At 48.5% G+C, this 17,566-nt stretch overlaps 1 protein-coding gene across 4 annotated transcripts; it reads right to left on the reverse strand.

Moving 5' to 3' along the window:
• Positions 1 to 182: 182 nt before the first annotated feature.
• Positions 183 to 11,668, reverse strand: LOC132014424 (zinc finger protein 252-like). 4 transcript variants are annotated; one of them, XM_059395465.1, is made up of 6 exons: positions 11,527 to 11,668; positions 10,505 to 10,771; positions 9,666 to 9,740; positions 9,216 to 9,342; positions 8,075 to 8,188; positions 183 to 4,464 (listed from the first exon to the last, which is right to left on the reverse strand). In XM_059395465.1, the coding sequence occupies exons 3-6, from the start codon at positions 9,699 to 9,701 to the stop codon at positions 2,102 to 2,104; spliced, it is 2,640 nt and encodes an 879-aa protein (XP_059251448.1). In that variant the 5' UTR covers positions 9,702 to 9,740; positions 10,505 to 10,771; positions 11,527 to 11,668; the 3' UTR covers positions 183 to 2,101. The 4 variants fall into 4 exon arrangements, with proteins under 4 accessions (XP_059251448.1, XP_059251446.1, XP_059251447.1 ...); XM_059395463.1 differs by having other exon boundaries at positions 8,075 to 8,191; XM_059395464.1 differs by lacking the exon at positions 10,505 to 10,771 and having other exon boundaries at positions 8,075 to 8,191.
• Between the last annotated feature and the right edge of the window lie 5,898 nt (positions 11,669 to 17,566).

The following is a 17,566-nucleotide window of genomic DNA, read 5'->3' on the forward strand; positions in this document are numbered from 1 at the left end:
AGTCAAAGCTATCTGTGGTGAAATGTGCTTAGGAGGGTTATCACTAAGATGCAGATTTCCTAATCAGCTTCTCAACATTCTAAGCCCAGACCACTACTACTATATGGACAACCTGGAAAGTAAGGCCTGAAATAGAGGGCATGTCAACATAAGGAGAAAAGATCAGTCAAATTCTAAGAAAGTACCTTTGATAAACAGGAAAGCTGGAATAACTTTATTAGAGAAAAGGACACTATAAAGGAATAAAATGGCCAATTATTAAGTAATTCATTGCTCTTACCTTTTCTTCTTTCTTACCCTGATTCTTATATACAAAGCATCACTCCATTATAGCTTATCCCAAATATTAATCAGCCAATCCCTTTGAGATGTTTGTACATGTGGCATTCAGCTTGTTCATCAGACTTAAGCTACTTTCAGCTGCCAGATTTTTAGCTTCTAGAACTGTCTCTCACAGACTGCTGTTGCCGAATTTCTCGTATGTACAACCTATTTCAGCTCATTTTGATGCTAGTTCTTCCATCAAAATGTAGGAGAGGGACGCCTGGGTGGCTCAGTTGGTTAAGCAGCTGCCTTCGGCTCAGGTCAAGATCCCAGCGTCCTGGGATCGAGTCCCACATTGGGCTCCTTGCTCCACGGGGAGCCTGCTTCTCCCTCTGACTCTGCCTTCCACTCTGTCTGCCTGTGCTCGCTTTCGCTCACGCTCTATCTCTGACAAATAAATAAATAAAATCTTTAAAAAAAAAAAAAAAAACAAAATGTAGGAGAAAGTGCTAAAGACGTTTCTGGAGAATGTGGTTCTGAGGATCCTGAAGTGAGCCACCCATCGGGGTGAATCGGGGCAGAAGAACCACAGGCAAGGATGGCAACTCTGAAAACTGGGTTTAGGAAGACAGTACTCCCAGGATATACTTCATCTCGAACATCAAGAACTAAAGGACACTGAGACACTGGTGACCAACATCATTCCAGGGGACAAAAGGTACCTCGCAGACAACCTACACAATTATCTATCTACTAAAAGCTGCTCAGTGGCTCTGCCTTACCTCGAGTCCTGCCCTCTGGCAGCAGAAGGACCTGCCACTCCTCACCAGGGTCTGTTCAGCGCCAGGCTGCCCAGTGAAAGGGAATAGCTGTGACCACTCCCCTTCTCTCCTCAAAAAACTGATATGGAATATACCAAACTTGGTTTTGAGAACAAAACCTGTAAGTCATATCCCATGCTCTGGTGTGTCTACTTTATGCTTATTTTCCTCCCAATTCACAGCAGTTTGACTTTCCAAATTACCTTGTAGGAAAACCCATTTTCCATGTGTTATTTGACTTCCTAGCAGGATCTCAAAGTCTGAATCTACACACATGCCTCACCTCCTTAACAAATTTTGTTCATGCTCCTAGTTTCTTCCTGTTTGGATTACCTGATGCTGAAAAGGGGTAACACTTTTGAAGTTAAAGGGACATCCCTCACAATAACACAAAAACTTTTTGAAGAGGTCCAAACCAACAAGGAAATCCCAACCTGGTTCTTCCCAGATTTAAAGTGTAATGGTGGGGCGCCTGGGTGGCTCAGTGGGTTAAAGCCTCTGCCTTCAGCTCAGGTCATGACCCCAGGGTCCTGGGATTGAGCCCCATTATCGGGCTCTCTGCTCAGCAGGGAACCTGCTTCCTCCTCTCTCTCTGCCTGCCTCTCTGCCTACTTGTGATCTCTGTCAAATAAATAAAATATTAAAAAAAAAAGACCAAAGTGTAATGGTTCCAGTTACTCTCCTTGAACTTGAAATAGATGAAGAGGAGAAAGGAAAAGCAAGTGACCACATAAAATACCTCACTGCACCCTAACGTCTGGAGCTATGAAAACACAATCTTCAGTAAGTGTACTCAGACGGGGCTCATTTCAAGTACTCAGGCACAGGGCACCCTCTGTGGGAGGAAAGTCCTCTGACCTTGGAATTTCTACCACATAATCCGGCAGCCTGTCTTCAGTTAGCACTGCACTGGGACATTGTTAAATCACTCAAGAGATGAATCTCTAAAACAGAAGCTTTCGCATCAGTATACTGCTCCTGACATACAACAGTGAAGACTTTATTGAATAAAGCAGTTATTCTCCACTGTGAACTTTGTGGTGCTGAATGAAAGCTGCCTGTGCACTAAAGAGATCCACACATTTAATACACTCATAGGCCTGCTCTCCAGTGTGAATTTTCTCATGACTAGTAAGAGTTATTCTCTGACTAAAAGTTTTCCCACATTCATTACACACGTAAGAGTGCTCTCCACTGTGAACTCTCTGATGTCGAATAAGGTGAGAGCTTTGTCGGAAGGACTTTCCACATTCAGTGCATTTGTAAGGTTTCTCTCCTGTGTGAATTCTCTTGTGCTGGATAAGGGATAAGCGTGCACTGAAGGCTTTCTCACATTCATTGCACATGTAGGGCTTCTCTCCAGTGTGAATCCTCTGATGCTGAATAAACTGTGACTGCTGACTGAAGGCCTTCCCACACTTCTCACATTCATAAGGCTTCTCCCCAGTATGAATTCTGTGATGCTGCACAAGAGAGGAGCGGACGTTGAAGGCCTTCCCACAGTCACTGCACTTGTAGGGATTCTCTCCAGTGTGAATCCTTCGATGGCGGACAAGGTGTGCACTCTGGCTGAAGGCTTTCCCACAATCACCACACTCATAGGGTTTCTCTCCATTGTGTGTTCTCTCATGCTTAATTAGGGTGGATATCTGCCCAAAGGTTTTCCCACACTTGTTACATTCGTAGGGTTTCTCCCCAGTGTGGCTCCTCTCGTGCTGAATGAGGTGTGAGCCCTGGCTAAAGGCTTTCCCACATTTGTGACACTCATAGGGCTTCTCACCATTATGGACTCTCTGATGTTGAACAAGGGAAGAGAGCACACTGAAGGCTTTATCACACTCATTACATTCATAGGGCTTCTCACCATTGTGTGTCCTTTGATGATGAATAAGATTAAAACTCTGACTGAAAGCTTTTCCACACTCATTACACTCATAGGGTTTCTCTCCAGTGTGAATTCGCTGATGCTGAATAAGATGTCCCTTCTGACTGAAGGTTTTCCCACACTCACTGCATCCATAAGGTTTTTCTCCAGTGTGAATTCTCTGATGCTGGATGAGGGACAGGCGAGCACTGAATGATTTTCCACACTCATTGCAGACATAAGGCTTCTCTCCAGTATGAATTCTCTTGTGCTGAATGACTTGGGACCGCTGACTGAAGGATTTTCCACATTCGTTACACTTATAGGGTTTCTCTCCAGTGTGAATTCTCTGATGAACAGTAAGGGTTCGGTTCAAGCTAAAGGATTTCCCACATTCAATGCATTCATAGGGTTTTTCTCCTGTGTGAGTTCTCTGATGCTGAATGAGAGATAATCGTGCACTGAAGGCTTTGCCACATTCAGTACAGTTATAAGGTTTCTCTCCAGAATGAGTTCGTTCATGCTGAAGGAGGTGAGAGTGTCTACTGAAAGCCTTCCCACATTCCTTACACTTGTACGGTTTCTCTCCACTATGAATTCTCTGATGATGAATCAGGTTAGAGCTATGTCTAAAGGCTTTTCCACATTGATGACACTCATGAGGTTTCTGCCCAGTATGAATTTTAAGATGTTGACTGTAAGATGAACGTACACTGAAAGCTTTCCCACATTCACTGCACTCATAAGGTCTTTCTCCAATGTGAGTGTTATGGTGCTGAATGAAATAGGAATGATCCCTGGAAGATTTGCCATACTCAGCACAGGTATGGCGCTTCTCTCCACAGTGAACTCTCTGATGTTGGCTTAGGACAGAGCAGTGCTGAGAAATTTTTCCACACCCATCACACTCACAGGGCTTCTCTCCAGTATGACTTCTCTGATGCTGAGAAAGAGTTCTACTCAGGCTGAAAGGTTTTCCATACTCATTATACTCAAAGGATTCTTCTGGATTGTTAACCCTCTGATTCTCACTAAGAACTGAACTCTGCCTGGGCATTTTCACACACACATCTGTCTGACAGGCTCTTTCTTCTGGGGAGAAACACTGGCGATTAGTGAGGTCCTGGCTTTGCTGATAGTCATCCATACACGGCACATTCTGGTGGAGATTCTTCCCTCTAGATGCTCTATGAAATCCAAACGGGTTTGGATCTGCAGTGCAGTTTACCTCCACAGAACTGGATTTCTGGCCTTCCCTTCTAATTGGGGTTTTCATATGTGTCAATGTCACTGTCCCAGAACTGCTCTTCTGGGAGAAGGATTTCTTAAACCTTTCCTCTGCAGATTTTCTCCAGCAGTTCTTTAATTTTCCCTCAGTTTTACTCATCTCTTCAAAATCAGGTTCCTTGGAAATATTCTTTACAGATTCTTCTGATTTTGCTCTCTGGGACCCCACTGCTTTGGAAATTTTCTGTCTTGGAGTCAATCCCCTCTTTCCTGTCCAAGACTCAAAACCTGAAAGAACAGGACAAATGAGTTGCTCATATTTTACCATGGGAGAAAGAATTAGGGAATAAATAGAAATAGTAACACAAAACAACTATCTCCTAGGAGCATACTGCATTTCCTGAATGCAGATCCAAAAAACCATCTCACTGGGATTGAGAAGAGGAAAGAGGGGAAGAGAAGTATGTTATCAAAGCAAGGAAGGCTGGTGTGGGACGGAAGGAAGGAAAGAGAGAAGTCCAAGGTCAAAGGCTTACATCTGGGCTAACCAGGGACAGATGGAGCAGGAACAGTGAGGGATGACCTGAGGAAAAGAGCTTTTAGAAAGGTGACTAGAGTGTTAAGAAGATGACTGCTCATGTCACTGTTCCTACTTTGCAAACAAGGTGTCTTCTTCTAGCCTACTTATAATACTTATTCAAATATCTGTTTAAAAACAAATGAATGAGGGGTGCCTGGGTGGCTCAGTTGGTGAAGTGTCTGATTCTTGATTTTGACTCATGTCATGATCTTGGGGTCATGAGATCAAGCCCTGTGTTGGGCTCTAGGCTCAGCACAGAGTCTGCCTCTTTCCCTCTGCCCCTCCCCCTGAAATAAATGAATACATCCTTTTTTTTTCTTTTTAAAGATTTTTTATTTATTAATATGACAGAGAGAGATGCACAGAGAGAGGAAACACAAGCAGGGGGTGTGGGAGAGGAAGAAGCAGGCTTCCTGCTGAGCAGAGAGCCCAATGCAGGGCTCAGTCCCAGGACCCCGGGATCATGACCTGAGCTGAAGGCAGAGGCTTAATGACTAAGCCCCCCAGATGCCCCTAAATGAGTATCTTTAAAAAAATAAATGAATGAGGTACACCTGGGTGGCCTGGTTGGGTGGCGGCCTTCAGCTCGGGTCATAATCCCAGCGACCTGGGATCGAGTCCCACATAGGGCTCCTTGCTCGGCAGGGAGCCTGCTTCCCCCTCTGTCTCTTCCTGCCTCTCTGCCTGTGTGCGCTCTCTCTCTCTCTGACAAATAAATAAATAAAATCTTAAAAAAAAAGAATGATAAATGGCTTATAATGAATAAAAGGTATACACATTAACGGATATTGAGAAAAAAGTTATGGACAATTTGGCTTCACAGAAGCAAATCAGGGTAAACAGAGAAAACAGATACGAAGAGGTAAGCTACTCATCCAAACAGCAGGTGCAGCACGGGCAGAGCAGCTAAACGTGGCAATAACCCATAGCACACATTCCCAGTGAGTAAATTACCTGAATATTTACAAAAACTGTGATACAGATGAATTCTGAAATCCAATTAAAGGAAATTTACTAAAAACAAAACAAAAAAACCCAAACAAAACCACTGAATCATGTGAACACAAGGACTGTTGAAAGGACAAGCAGGTCAGAACAGTGAGGGGAGCCCTGCTGTGAGATGCCACAGGAGCACCATGGAGCCTCTCTTCTGTCGACTGCTTATGATTAGAGCTGTAACAGGCTGTGACTCTCAGACCGTTCAGCCGACAAGGAAACGGAGCTGAAAACGTTGAATAGATGGATGTAAAATTGGGCTATGTCATTTTAACAGACTTCAGTGACCAACTCACAGTACTTCCAAGGGATTTAGTTTATTATTTTTTACTATTTTTGATAAAGGCACAAAAGCAATACTAGTGGTGAAGGGATGGTTTTTTGCAACAAATGTTGCTGGAACTGGACATCATTTTAAAAAATTTAACTGGATTCCATAACTCATACCAGACACAAAAACCAACTCAATATGAATCACAGACCCAAATACCTAAAATTTCTAAGTTATAAAATTTTCTTCTATAAGAAGAAAACCTCTTGAATTAAGCCGGTTTCTCAGATGTGACACCGAAGGCACAACCCACAAAAGAGCGAAATGACAAGATGCTGTTCATCAGAATTTAGTGAAATGTCTCCTCTTCCAAGACATGGGAAGAGAGTAGAGATGAAGCCCCCAGAGAAAACCTATGCACAGCATCTATCTGATAAAGGGCTTGTGTCTGGAAGAGCTCTATATCCAGAAAGCAACTCTGTAAAACTTCAGACAAGAACAAAAACTGAGTTAAAAAATAAGCAAAGATATGAACAGACACTTTGCCACTGAAAATACACAGAAGGAAAACAAGACACTCTGAATCTTTAACTATCAGAGAAATCAAAAGTGAAACCACAATGTGACACCAGTACACATTCATCAGAGCAGCTAAAATTTAAAAAGAGACTGAGCACACCAAGTGATCAGCATGCAGGGGAAATGGAACTCGCATCCATTGCTGGGGGAATGTCAAATGGTACAACCAGTTTGGAAAACATTCTGGCAGTTTCCTAAAAGTTAAGTATACACCAGCACATAATCTGGCCATGCTATTACTAGGTATTTATTCAAGAGAAAAGGAACATATGGTCCTACAAGGATATGTACGCAAATGTTCACAGCAGCTTTATCTGTACTAAGCCCAAATTAGAAACAACCCAAATGCCTGTTAACGGACTTGATAAATTGTGGCATAGCCATACAAAGAAAATAATAACCAAAATAAATAAATGAGTTATTGATACAAACACAGATGAATATCAAAAGAATTACGTGGAGTCAAAAGATGCCAGACAAAAAAAAGGGTACATGTTCTATGATTCCAATTACATAAAACTCTAGGAAATGTAATTCACATTGGCAGCAAGCAGACTAGTAACTGCTTCATGACAGAGATGGGAAGGGGTAAGAGGGAGGAATTGCCGAGACAGCAGAAAACGTTGGGGGGTAATGGGCATGTTTGCTATCTTGACTATAGTGAAGGTTTCACACATACAGTACAGAGCACGGAAATGTTACCAAACTGCACATCTTAGATATGCATAGCATATTATACACTTAATATACCTTAATAAAACTGTTTCTAAGAGGGGAAAAAGAACACATGTGGTGTGGAGCCAGTATGCCAGAGTCTAACCGAGCTCTGTTCCTGACCAGTTGAGTGATCTCTGGCCAGCAACCACATCTCTCTGTGCCTCAGTTTCTTGGGTACCAACTTTGTGAGGATACTGGAGGACTGCTAAGTTCGTTGTGTCAGCAAAGCACTGGGCATGCCCTGAGCACAGACTCCCGGCATCGTTAGTGGCTGTGGTAGCTGAAGATGGTGCTCCGCTTACTAGTTACATGCCCATACCCTTTGCTGCATAGGAAGAAACCCTAGCTCATGTTTTTCTCCAAGGCCCCGAATCAGCCTGGGAACTCTGAGCAATAGCAGGAGTAAGTCTGGGCAGAGGGCATGTCTCTGGATGGCCTTCCTAAGCAGCCAAGGCAGAGCTGGCCAGCAAGGCCTGAGAACGACTGGGTGACACAGAAGCAATTGAGGCAGTCAGCTGCCAGAGACACACCTGAGCTCTTTTCTGGGATTGAAAGAACATTTTGTAGGGTTAGGGAAACATGAACTCATTTATGGGTATAGATCAGAAAGAAAAGAGAGGTGGGAACGGAGCAGAGGGAGAGCAAAGCTCTGGCGTGACAAAAGATGTGGTCCAGACTCACAGAGAAGGGTCTGGCGAAGTGACAGCCCCTGCCAGCAGGGGCAGGAGAGCACGGCAGCATTCCTGGAGACTCACTTTCACTCCCATGACTCCAGATCCAGCCTTCCTCAATTCTCGGTGAGTATGGGGCCCATGGCTCTTCCCCCTTCTCCAGCCTGGAGATGACATCAGGTTTGGAACCTTGAAGTCCTGCTCCAGAGAAAGGAAGCAAGGCTGACAATTCACCCAAGTCCAGGGTAAGGTGGCCCCATGGGCAGCACCTGTGTTCTGTTCATGACCTCCCTTGCCACTTGTCTGTAAAAGGAAAGAGATGCAGGCCTCTTCCCCTGCTGAAGAAAAGTAAACGCAGCTCTTCTGGGGGACAAGGATAAGGGGCCTGAACACATCATGCTAGAAGACTCTAATAATAGAGTCTTGGTGTTGACTTCCATGAGGACTAAAGGGAAACAGCACGTTTGGTGTAAGGGAGGGCTTGAAAACCAAACGGATTCAAATCCTAGATCTGCCGCTGACTACCTGTGTGAACTTAAAGTTATGATATGAGGCACCTGGGTGGCTCAGTGGGTTAAGTATCTGCCTTCGACTCAGGTCATGATACTGGGGTTCTGGATTAAGCCCTGCATTGGGCTCTCTGCTCAGTGTAGAGTCTGTTTCTCCCTCTGTGCTTACCGTCTCTCTCTCAAATACACAAATAAACCCTCCTTTTTTTTTTTTTTTTTTTAAAACCCTCTCTTTTAAAAAATATTCCTTTTAAAAGATTTTATTTATTTATTTGACAGAGAGAGAGATCACAAGTAGGCAAATAGGCAGACAGAGAGGTGGGGAAGTAGGCTCCCTGCCGAGCAGAGAACCTGATGTGGGGCTTGATCCCAGGACCCTTAGATCATAAATAAATCTCTTTAAAAAAAAAGTTATGATATGTTAGCCTCAGAGTCCACTAGAAACCATTTAACCCAACACCAACCATGAAGATGCATTATGATTGACTCTGGATGTGAAAATACTTAGGGTTTAATGAATGATATTCTCCTTCCATATTTCCTACAAGGAAACTGGGGAGTCTGTGGTACAGACTCTGTGCAGACCAGGCTTACCTGAAACCACGATCAGAAATGCCTTGTGTTTGGGCCTGGAGGAAAGATGTCTCTGAGCCTTGAGTCTAACCCTAGTGCTGTTCACGAGCACGGAACCCAGAGCTGAACTTCAGGAGCCTTACCCAGTGAGATCAAGTTTCTGTAGGTCTCCAGCATAACATCACTGTAGAGGCCCCTCTGAGCAGGGCCCAGACAGCCCCACTCCTCCCGGGAAAGGAACACAGCCACTTCCTCAAAAGAAACCAAAACCTGGAACGATAATATCTTGTTGCAACTCCAGGGTCAGGCCCAGGGTGGCTCATGATCGGCAAAACCCCTTTGAATGCATGAACCAGACTGTTGTCCTCACAAGACTGGGCTCTTTGAGACCAGCACCATTTTGACTTATCTCTGTCTGCCCAACCCCTGCCCTCTACTATGCCTAGTGCAGGGACTGGGAAGATAGTGTGCAGCACATTTAAGGGCCTGGAACTCAGGGGCTGAGAACACTGGTGAAGACAGCTCCTCACTGAGAGAACCATGGAGAGACTTTAGCCAAGAAAGGGCTCAGGTATCTCAAGAGGACCACTCACCTGAGGCCCAGGAGGAAGGAGATCTTTGACGGCCATCGCTGCATCTCTTAGCTTGTCCCAAGGAGGTGGGCGAAACTGCAGGGAGAGGGAAGGCTGGAATGGAGTGTGACCGGTCTGCTTTTCACCGCAGCACTGAGACTTCCGTGCCTAGATCTCAAGAGGTCTATGGCAGCAGAGACCAAGTCTGCGGCTGCCAGAAAGCCCTGGGAAGGGCAGAGGAACTAAACACCCAGTGGTCTCTGAGACGATATTCCCTTCTCCACCACAAGGCTTCCCCAGCAGCCCCTGGGACAACAGCATCCTCAGGCCACTATATGATGGCCCCAGCAATGCACCTGGCCAGGGCAGACAATAGGCTGCACCTCAGGACCACCTTGAGGGTCCTGGAAAGTGGGCAAACAGCTGAGAACAAGCAGACCAGGCACCTACCTAAGGCGGTGTGCAAGCAAATAGGGCCGCTGACAAACAAAAGCCCGTGTCAGGTGACGACAAGGGATAGAAAGAATGAACGGCATGAAGGCAGCAGCTGGTGGTGGGAGATGGCCAGGGAAGGCAACTTTGGTAAAGCAACACCAAAGCAGAGGTCTGGACGGAGTGAGGGCAGGCACCGTGTGGACCTTAGGGCAGATCAATTCCAGGAAGGGGCATGCACAAGGGCAACGGGGGTGAGGCGATGGCCCACTTGATGTGTTCAAGGAAGGGCAAGGAGACCAGAGGGGCTGAAGTGGATGAGGGGAGGGCACGAGAGAGGAGGGAGGGGTGCCTCATAGGCTACAGGACATGGGCTTTCACTCTGAATGAGCTGGGAGGTATCCCGAGGATCCGGGCAGTGCTCTGACCTGCCGGGCGGCCTCTCCGGCTGCTGCTCGGAGAAGAGACTGCGGGGCAGCTGGGGAGTGTGCGGATGTCAACAGAACACCGCCGCAAGGCTCCAGCAGCAATCCAGCAGAGCCGGCAGTGTCCTGGGCCGGAGCGGTGGGCGCCGGCCGCAAGGGGCCAGACCCTAGGTGCGCTTCAGCCGCGTCGTCGCCAGCACCTGCTGACGACTCAGGTCTGGGACGAGAAACCAAGGTGGGCCCCGCTACTGCGACGACGCGGCATCCACTCTGAGGGATCAAACCTCCATGTAAGGGTAAAACCCAAAAGCCGTTTTGGTACACGTTGAATTTCAATTTACAAGGGAAGAATCAGAGCTTTCGGAGTTACAGGCCCAAAGCTCAAGAGAAAGGCCGGCGCGGGCCGGGGTACTGGGAGCTGGCGGCGCGCGCCATCGGGAGGAGCCTCGGCCCCAGAGCCGACTCCCACCTCCAGGGCCCCCGCCCGGCCGAGGAGGCGCGTACCGCGAGCGCGCCTGCAGGCGGACCCGGAGGCCGGTAGCCCCGCGGCTGCAGGCGCGGGCTCCCCCCATCCCGGACACACCGCCCGCGGGTGCAAACTCGGGGACGCGACCTGCGTCTCCGCACGGACTTAAAGTGAGACTCATCCCGAGGGGCTTTTCCAGAACGTAATGAAGAAAACGCACAGGGCGCTCCGCGCGCTGTCGGCGAACCGTGAGGACCCGCAGTCACCACCCCTGCGGCACGGCTTCCCGAGCACCCGCCGCGCGGCACCTCCCGCCGGTCCCCAGCCGCCTCGGCCCCTTCCCCGCCGCGCTCACAACCGCAGCCCCGGCCCCCCTCGCCTCGGCCGCGTGCACCGCACGGGCCTGACCCCGACGCGGCCCCTGAGCACAACCAGCTTCGCCCCTCGCTGAGGCCCTCCCCGTCCGCGCCGCCGCCCCGCCGCGGCGGCCTGGGGAGCCCGGACCCCCGGCCGCGAGCTCTGCGCGGGGGCGTCCGCCGCTCCCCCGCCCGCCTCTCACCGCACACTCCACGCCGCCTCCGCGCCCCCCCGCACCGGCGCCGACTCACGCCGGGCGGTTCCGCGGCTGGGGCGGAGGTGCGGCTCGCAGACTGCCGACCGCCGGAGCCCGAGCGGCCGGACGGGAAGCGCCCGCACTGCACTTCCGCCGCGCCCTCCAGCTCGCCACCAATCGGATGCCCGCTTCCGGCGGCCGCTCTCGCCGCTTCCGGCGGCCGCTCTAGCTGCCCGGAAGAGTCTATGCTCCCGGCCAGTTCCGGGTCGTGGTCCCGACCGCTGTGAGGAACGGCGGGAGTTCCTCAGGGAGGCGGCACCGGCGCTCAGTCGGAGACGCCAAAGAAAGAAGGGGTGAATGGAGGCGAGACAAAGCCTTCCGTCGTAAGAAAAGATCCGTGTTTGACAGAGTAAGAGTAGCAGGAGTGCGTCGGGTCACTGGAGCGCGCGCACGGGTAACGCGGGCGGCGGCGGCGGGGTGAGGCGCGGGCGCCGGAGCCGGCGGGACTCGGTCGCGGGCCCCTGTGGCGCCGGTGAGGCGGGGCGGCGCCGCTTGGCCGCGGGCTCAGGTCGGCGGTGCGCGTCGCGGCACGAGGGGGTTTTCAGAGTGTGAGGAAGACGCGAGGTAGCGAGCGCCGGGGGCAAAGCGAACGCTCTGTGGGACCGGAGAAGGCGGCGGCGGGGACGGTCTTCCCTCCGCGCCCGTTCGTTCGTTCGAGTTCGTTCGCCGCGGGGCCGGAACGCAGCGCGCCGACTCCGGAGCCGGCCGGCCGCCCGCCGAAAGCCTTCTTGTTGGAGACGCAGACGCAGGGACTAAAGAACCGTGGCGAGGCGGCGGCTGCCGGTCGGCGCTCTCCTCAGCCCGCGCGGAGCCTGGGACGCGGCTGCGCGGGTGGAAAGCGACGGAGCCGCGGGGACGGGGAGCGCGCCCGGCGGGGAGACGTAGCCGGGGCCGCGGGCTCTGTGGCCGAGGCCCGTGGTCGGGAGAACGTGGAAGGACACGTCGAGAACTTCTAAAGTAGACGTTAAAAGCCGGTTTTCCCGAATTGGCGGGTGTCCACAGACCTGAGAGTGGGTAAGGGACGGCGGCGGACGCAGAGCAGCCGGGCGGGCCTGCAGAGCCGCGCGTCCAGTCGGCGCGGGTTCTACCAAGTGACCGCTGCGGGGAAGCTGCGCGTGAAGCTGCGGGGAAGCTGCGCGTGAAGCTGCGGGGAAGCTGCGGGGAAGCTGTGCGTGAAGCTGCGGGGAAGCTGCGCGAGTCGAGTCCAGACGAGGAGACGTAGCTGAGCGGAACCGAGGGCAGAGCCCGAAGCGGCGCCTGAGCTGCGGCCCGCCGGTCTGTGGCGCCGGCGAAGAGGCTGTTGAGGGAGAAAAGGTCTTTTCCACGCGCCGGAGCGATGGGACGCCCGCGACAAAGGACACGTTCAGGCACGGGTGGTAGCCCCAGCCGAAACCCGCGCGGAGCGGACCTTAGAGCCGGTGTTCGGGTTGTGCTCGGTGCACCTGGGAAGACGCAGAGTTGGAGTTCGAGTGACCGGCAATAAACGTCAGAGGGGCTGGCCGAGAAACGGTCGCCGGGTAGGCGGGAGCCGGAGCTCGTCCCCAGGCGGCTCCTGGAGGTTCCCTGTTCTGCCGCAGCGAGGGTCGTCTGTCGTGGAGCTCGGGTGACTTTTGCTGCAGGGCCGTGTTAGATCCGGCCCCGGTGGAACGTCGCTGCTTCTAGGTCCTGTCGTGACACGGCAGGGAGCTGCGCGTGTGCACTGATCCACTGTGTACTCACGTGACGTCTTTCTGTGCACATCTGCCTGTCTGTAGTAAGCTAGACCTGACATTTCCAGATCTAAGCCATTGCAGCATGGATCATTCTAGTCTTTGTCCCTCGCTTGTCCGTGATCTCCCAGGTCAACAGTAAGAAATCTGGCTCTTCTCTTCTGTCACCCATTTATTTAATTGTTCGATTCCAGGATCTTTGTGCAGTGGACTCTCACTTTCTATGGATCCCATTCTGTTTTTCTGGATTTCTGTCTTATCTTACTATAATACTTCCTCCTACAAAAGAATCAGTGATTTCAGAAAAGGCTTACTGTGCCTGAGAATACATTTATTGCACCATCACTTTTTTTTTTTTTTTTTTAAATACGAGCTTGAGCTCATGACCCTGAGATCAAGACCTGAGCTGAGATCAAGAGTCTCATGCTGGGACACCTGGATGGCTCAGTAGGTTAAAGCCTCTGCCTTCGGCTCAGATCAGGGTCCTGGGATCGCCCTGCATCGGGCTCTCTGCTCAGCAGGAAGCCTGCTTCCTCCTCTCCCTCTGCCTGTCTCTCTGCCTGCTTGTGATCTCTGTCCAAAAAAAAAAAGTCAGATGCTTAACCAACTGAACCACCCAGGTGTCCCCTCCATCACTTTTTTTGAAGTAGACTTTTTAGGGGTGCCTGGGTGGCTTTGTTGGTTAAGTGACTGCCTTCAGTCTAGGTCATGATCCCGGGGTCCTGGGATTGAGCCCTGCATAAGACTCCCTGCTCAGTGTCGTTCTGTTTCTCCCTCTCTCTTCCTCTCCCTGCTTGTTTTCTCTCTCTCTCTCGCCGCCCTCAAATAAATAAAACAAACCCCTCCCTGCTGTTTCATTTTAAGTTTACAACAAAATTAAGCAAAAGGTAGGGGGATTTCCCATGCATCCCCTGCTCCTACACATGAACAGCCTCCTCTATTATCAAATTCCCACACTAGTCAAATATTTTCATGTATTTATTTATTTATTTATTATTTTTATAATTTTAAAAAGATTTTATTTATTTGACAGAGATGACAAGTAGGCAGAGAGGCAGACAGAGAGAAGGTGGGGGGGGGAAGCAGGCTCCCTGCTGAGCAGAGAGCCCGATGTGGGGCTCAATCTCCAGACCCTGGGATCATGACCTAAGCTGAAGACAGACACTTAACTGACTGAGCCACTCAGGCGCCCCTGAGGCTTGGTTTCTATTAAGAGAATAATTCCTTTCTTACAGAATTGTTTAAGTTAAATGAGACAAGTATATTAAGTTTGTAGTAAAAATTCCATTGTAGTGAAATAAAGTTCAGTTTCCTCTTCTCCCTTATTAAGGAGAGTTTGACATGGGCTGTCTTCTTTTGGGATCCCTGATTTGATACTTTCTTCCTCTTTGAGCTTCTTTGATAACCAGCCTAAACACTCCAATTCCAGGACTCCTTCAAAGGTCCAGCATGAAATCCATACCCAATGTCAGCTGCTTTGTAGCATCACCACTGTTTTATCTGGGATTCTTGGTTGAGTGGAAATACTGAAGTTGGGAGACTTGCAGAATCAAGGGAGATAGTGTAGGAAACAAGGATGCTTTGGAGGAATGGGGAAGCAGGTCCCACATAGCCAGAATTGTCTGCTCTGCCAAGTGAAATTTCTACCAGTGTTCTCTCTGTCTTTCTCTGATTCACATACATAGGTCACATATGTTCTCCCTGACTGGACTGTGGCAGGGAGACAAGCAGCTTCCTAAAAGGAAACCTTGAATTAATGTCCCTCCAAAAATACACACAGTGGGGCAGAGGCCCTAACCCCAAAAGAAACTGGGTGCTCCTAAGAAGGGGGCAGGTGTCGGAGAGCCAAAAAACCCAGTAAATGCCAACCATAAGAGGCACCTTTATCCAAGCACTGTGCCAAGTTCTTCACATAATCTCCCTCAATTTTTGCAACAAACCCATGAAGGCAGGTGCAACTACTCCCCCCATTTTACAGATAAAGAACTTGAAGATAGGAGAGGTTAATTACCCTCTTTAAAATTACATAGTAAATATTGGAGCTGAAATTTGAATGCAGACATTCCTGCCTTCACAGTAGTGCTCTTGACCACTACACTGCACTCCTTTCCTGCTTTCCCACTGAGGAGAAGAGACACAAGTTGGTTATTTCTTTGTAACTAAATATTACTCTTAACACTCAGTGTGAGCTTGTTCCCTAAACTGTTAAAATCATGGTTTCTCTAGAAGTCTCTGTCTCTAACAACATGCCTTTGTAAACCTAGAGACTGGTACTCGTGCAGGGTGTTCTGTGTGTTCAAGATACATCATTTACTTTCCCATGAGCAGGAATCCCATGTTCTGACCTGGTCATCTCAGCTTACTAACAAAAACATGGACTGTAAATAAAAATCATGTCTGATTTGGGAGGTTTAAAAAGAAATAGAAATAAAGTTGGGATAAGAATAGCAGGTGAGGGACACCTGAGTGGCTCAGTTGGTTAAGAGACTGCCTTTGGCTCGGGTCATGATCCTGAGGTCCTGGGATCGAGTCCCACATCAGGCTCCCAGCTCCACGGGGAGTCTGCTTCTCCCTCTGACCTTCCCCTTGTTCATGCTCTCTCTCACTGTCTTTCTCTCAAATAAATAAAATATTAAAAAAAAAAAGAATAGCAGATGAGTCAGGAATGGGTGAATAGAACTGGAGTATTCAAAGGTCTTTGTGTCATTCAGGAGGAATATTGATATACCTCAGACTTTTATACATTTAGAAAGCGTGTTAAAATTTCAAGATTTCAAGATTAACCATAAAAGAATAAAAATAGTGTAGTTTCCAAGCTTGTAGAGAGGGGGACATTGAAAGAAAGAAATCCTAATCAATTCAAAGATGAGAAATGTCTTCTCCAACACCAGCTAGAGTCCTATAATTCACCTAAATTTTGACACTAACTACCAGAGGTAGAGTTGACACACAGGCTAAGAGCTCACCCACAAGACGGCCCACACTTCGAATGCCAGTCACGAGCTTCAAGTGCCAGAGAATACTCATAATTCTGTGCAGCTGAGATATCCAGTCAGGGGTTCCCACAACCCCTGTCCCAAATTCAACAACTTGCTAGAAGGACTTTACAGAACCCAGGGTAATACTAATTAAGGGTTGCAATTTATTGTAAAAGATACCAATCAGCAGCCAGATGAGGAGGTAAGTAGGGTAAGTCTGATAGGGTCCCAAGCCTAGAAGCCTCTGTCTCTCTGGAGTTGGGGTGCCCCACCTACCGGCACATGGGTATATTCACTAACCCGAAAGCTCCACAAACCCCCTCCTTTAGGGGTTTTCATGGAGGTTTCACTATGTAGGCATGGTTGTGTTCATTGATGATTAGCTCAATCTCTAGCCCCTCTCCCCTTCCTAGAGGTTGGGAGATGGGGCTGCAAGATAGAAGCTCTGGTGAAGGCGTAGTGTTTCTGCTGACCAGGCTTCATCTTGAAGCTATGCAGGGAGCCACGATGCTCCTATTATTCTTATCACTGAGGACATTTCAAGGGTTTTAGGAGCTCTGTGCCATGAACCAGGAACAAAAATCTAATACTTTTCTTACTATATCATATTTTTTAGATGATTGTGTTCCACTTTGAATCCTAATAGCAATTAAGCAATAACATATGCAAAATTAATTGCAAAAATTCTGAAAGGTATTTAGAGACAAAGGTTTGAAACCTTATTGAGAAATATAGAGAATACCTAAATAAATGAGAGGTATATCAGGTTGATGTTAGAGTCATGATTATTTAATATGGAGAGTCAATTCTAACCAAAATCCTCTATAGAATTAATTCTAACAAAATCCAAAGGAGTTTTTAATGGAAACTGATAAGCCAATTTGAAAATGTATCTGGAAAAACAAAGGTCCAAGAATAGTTGAGGTACCCTTGAAGTAAAGAACAGGGTGAGGGGATGTACGCTATCTGTATTAGACTTATTATATACTTATTTTTTTATATTTATTTTTTAATTTTAAAATTTAAATTCAACTTAACATATAGTGTATTATTAGTTTCAGAGGTAGAATTTCGTGATTTATCATTTGCATACAACAACCAGTGCTCTTTCCATCACATGCCCTTCTTTTTTTTTTTTTTAAGATTTTATTTTTATACATTTGAAAGACAGAGATCACAAGCAGGCAGAGAGGCAGGCAGAGAGAGAGGAGGAAGCAGGCCCACCACCGAGCAGAGAGCCCCATGTGGGGCTTGATCCCAGGACCCTGGGATCATGACCTGAGCCGAAGGCAGAGGCCT

The sequence above is a fragment of the Mustela nigripes genome, chromosome 3 (genome assembly GCF_022355385.1).
Source record: "Mustela nigripes isolate SB6536 chromosome 3, MUSNIG.SB6536, whole genome shotgun sequence".
In the NCBI taxonomy this organism is placed as follows: Eukaryota; Metazoa; Chordata; class Mammalia; order Carnivora; family Mustelidae; genus Mustela; species Mustela nigripes.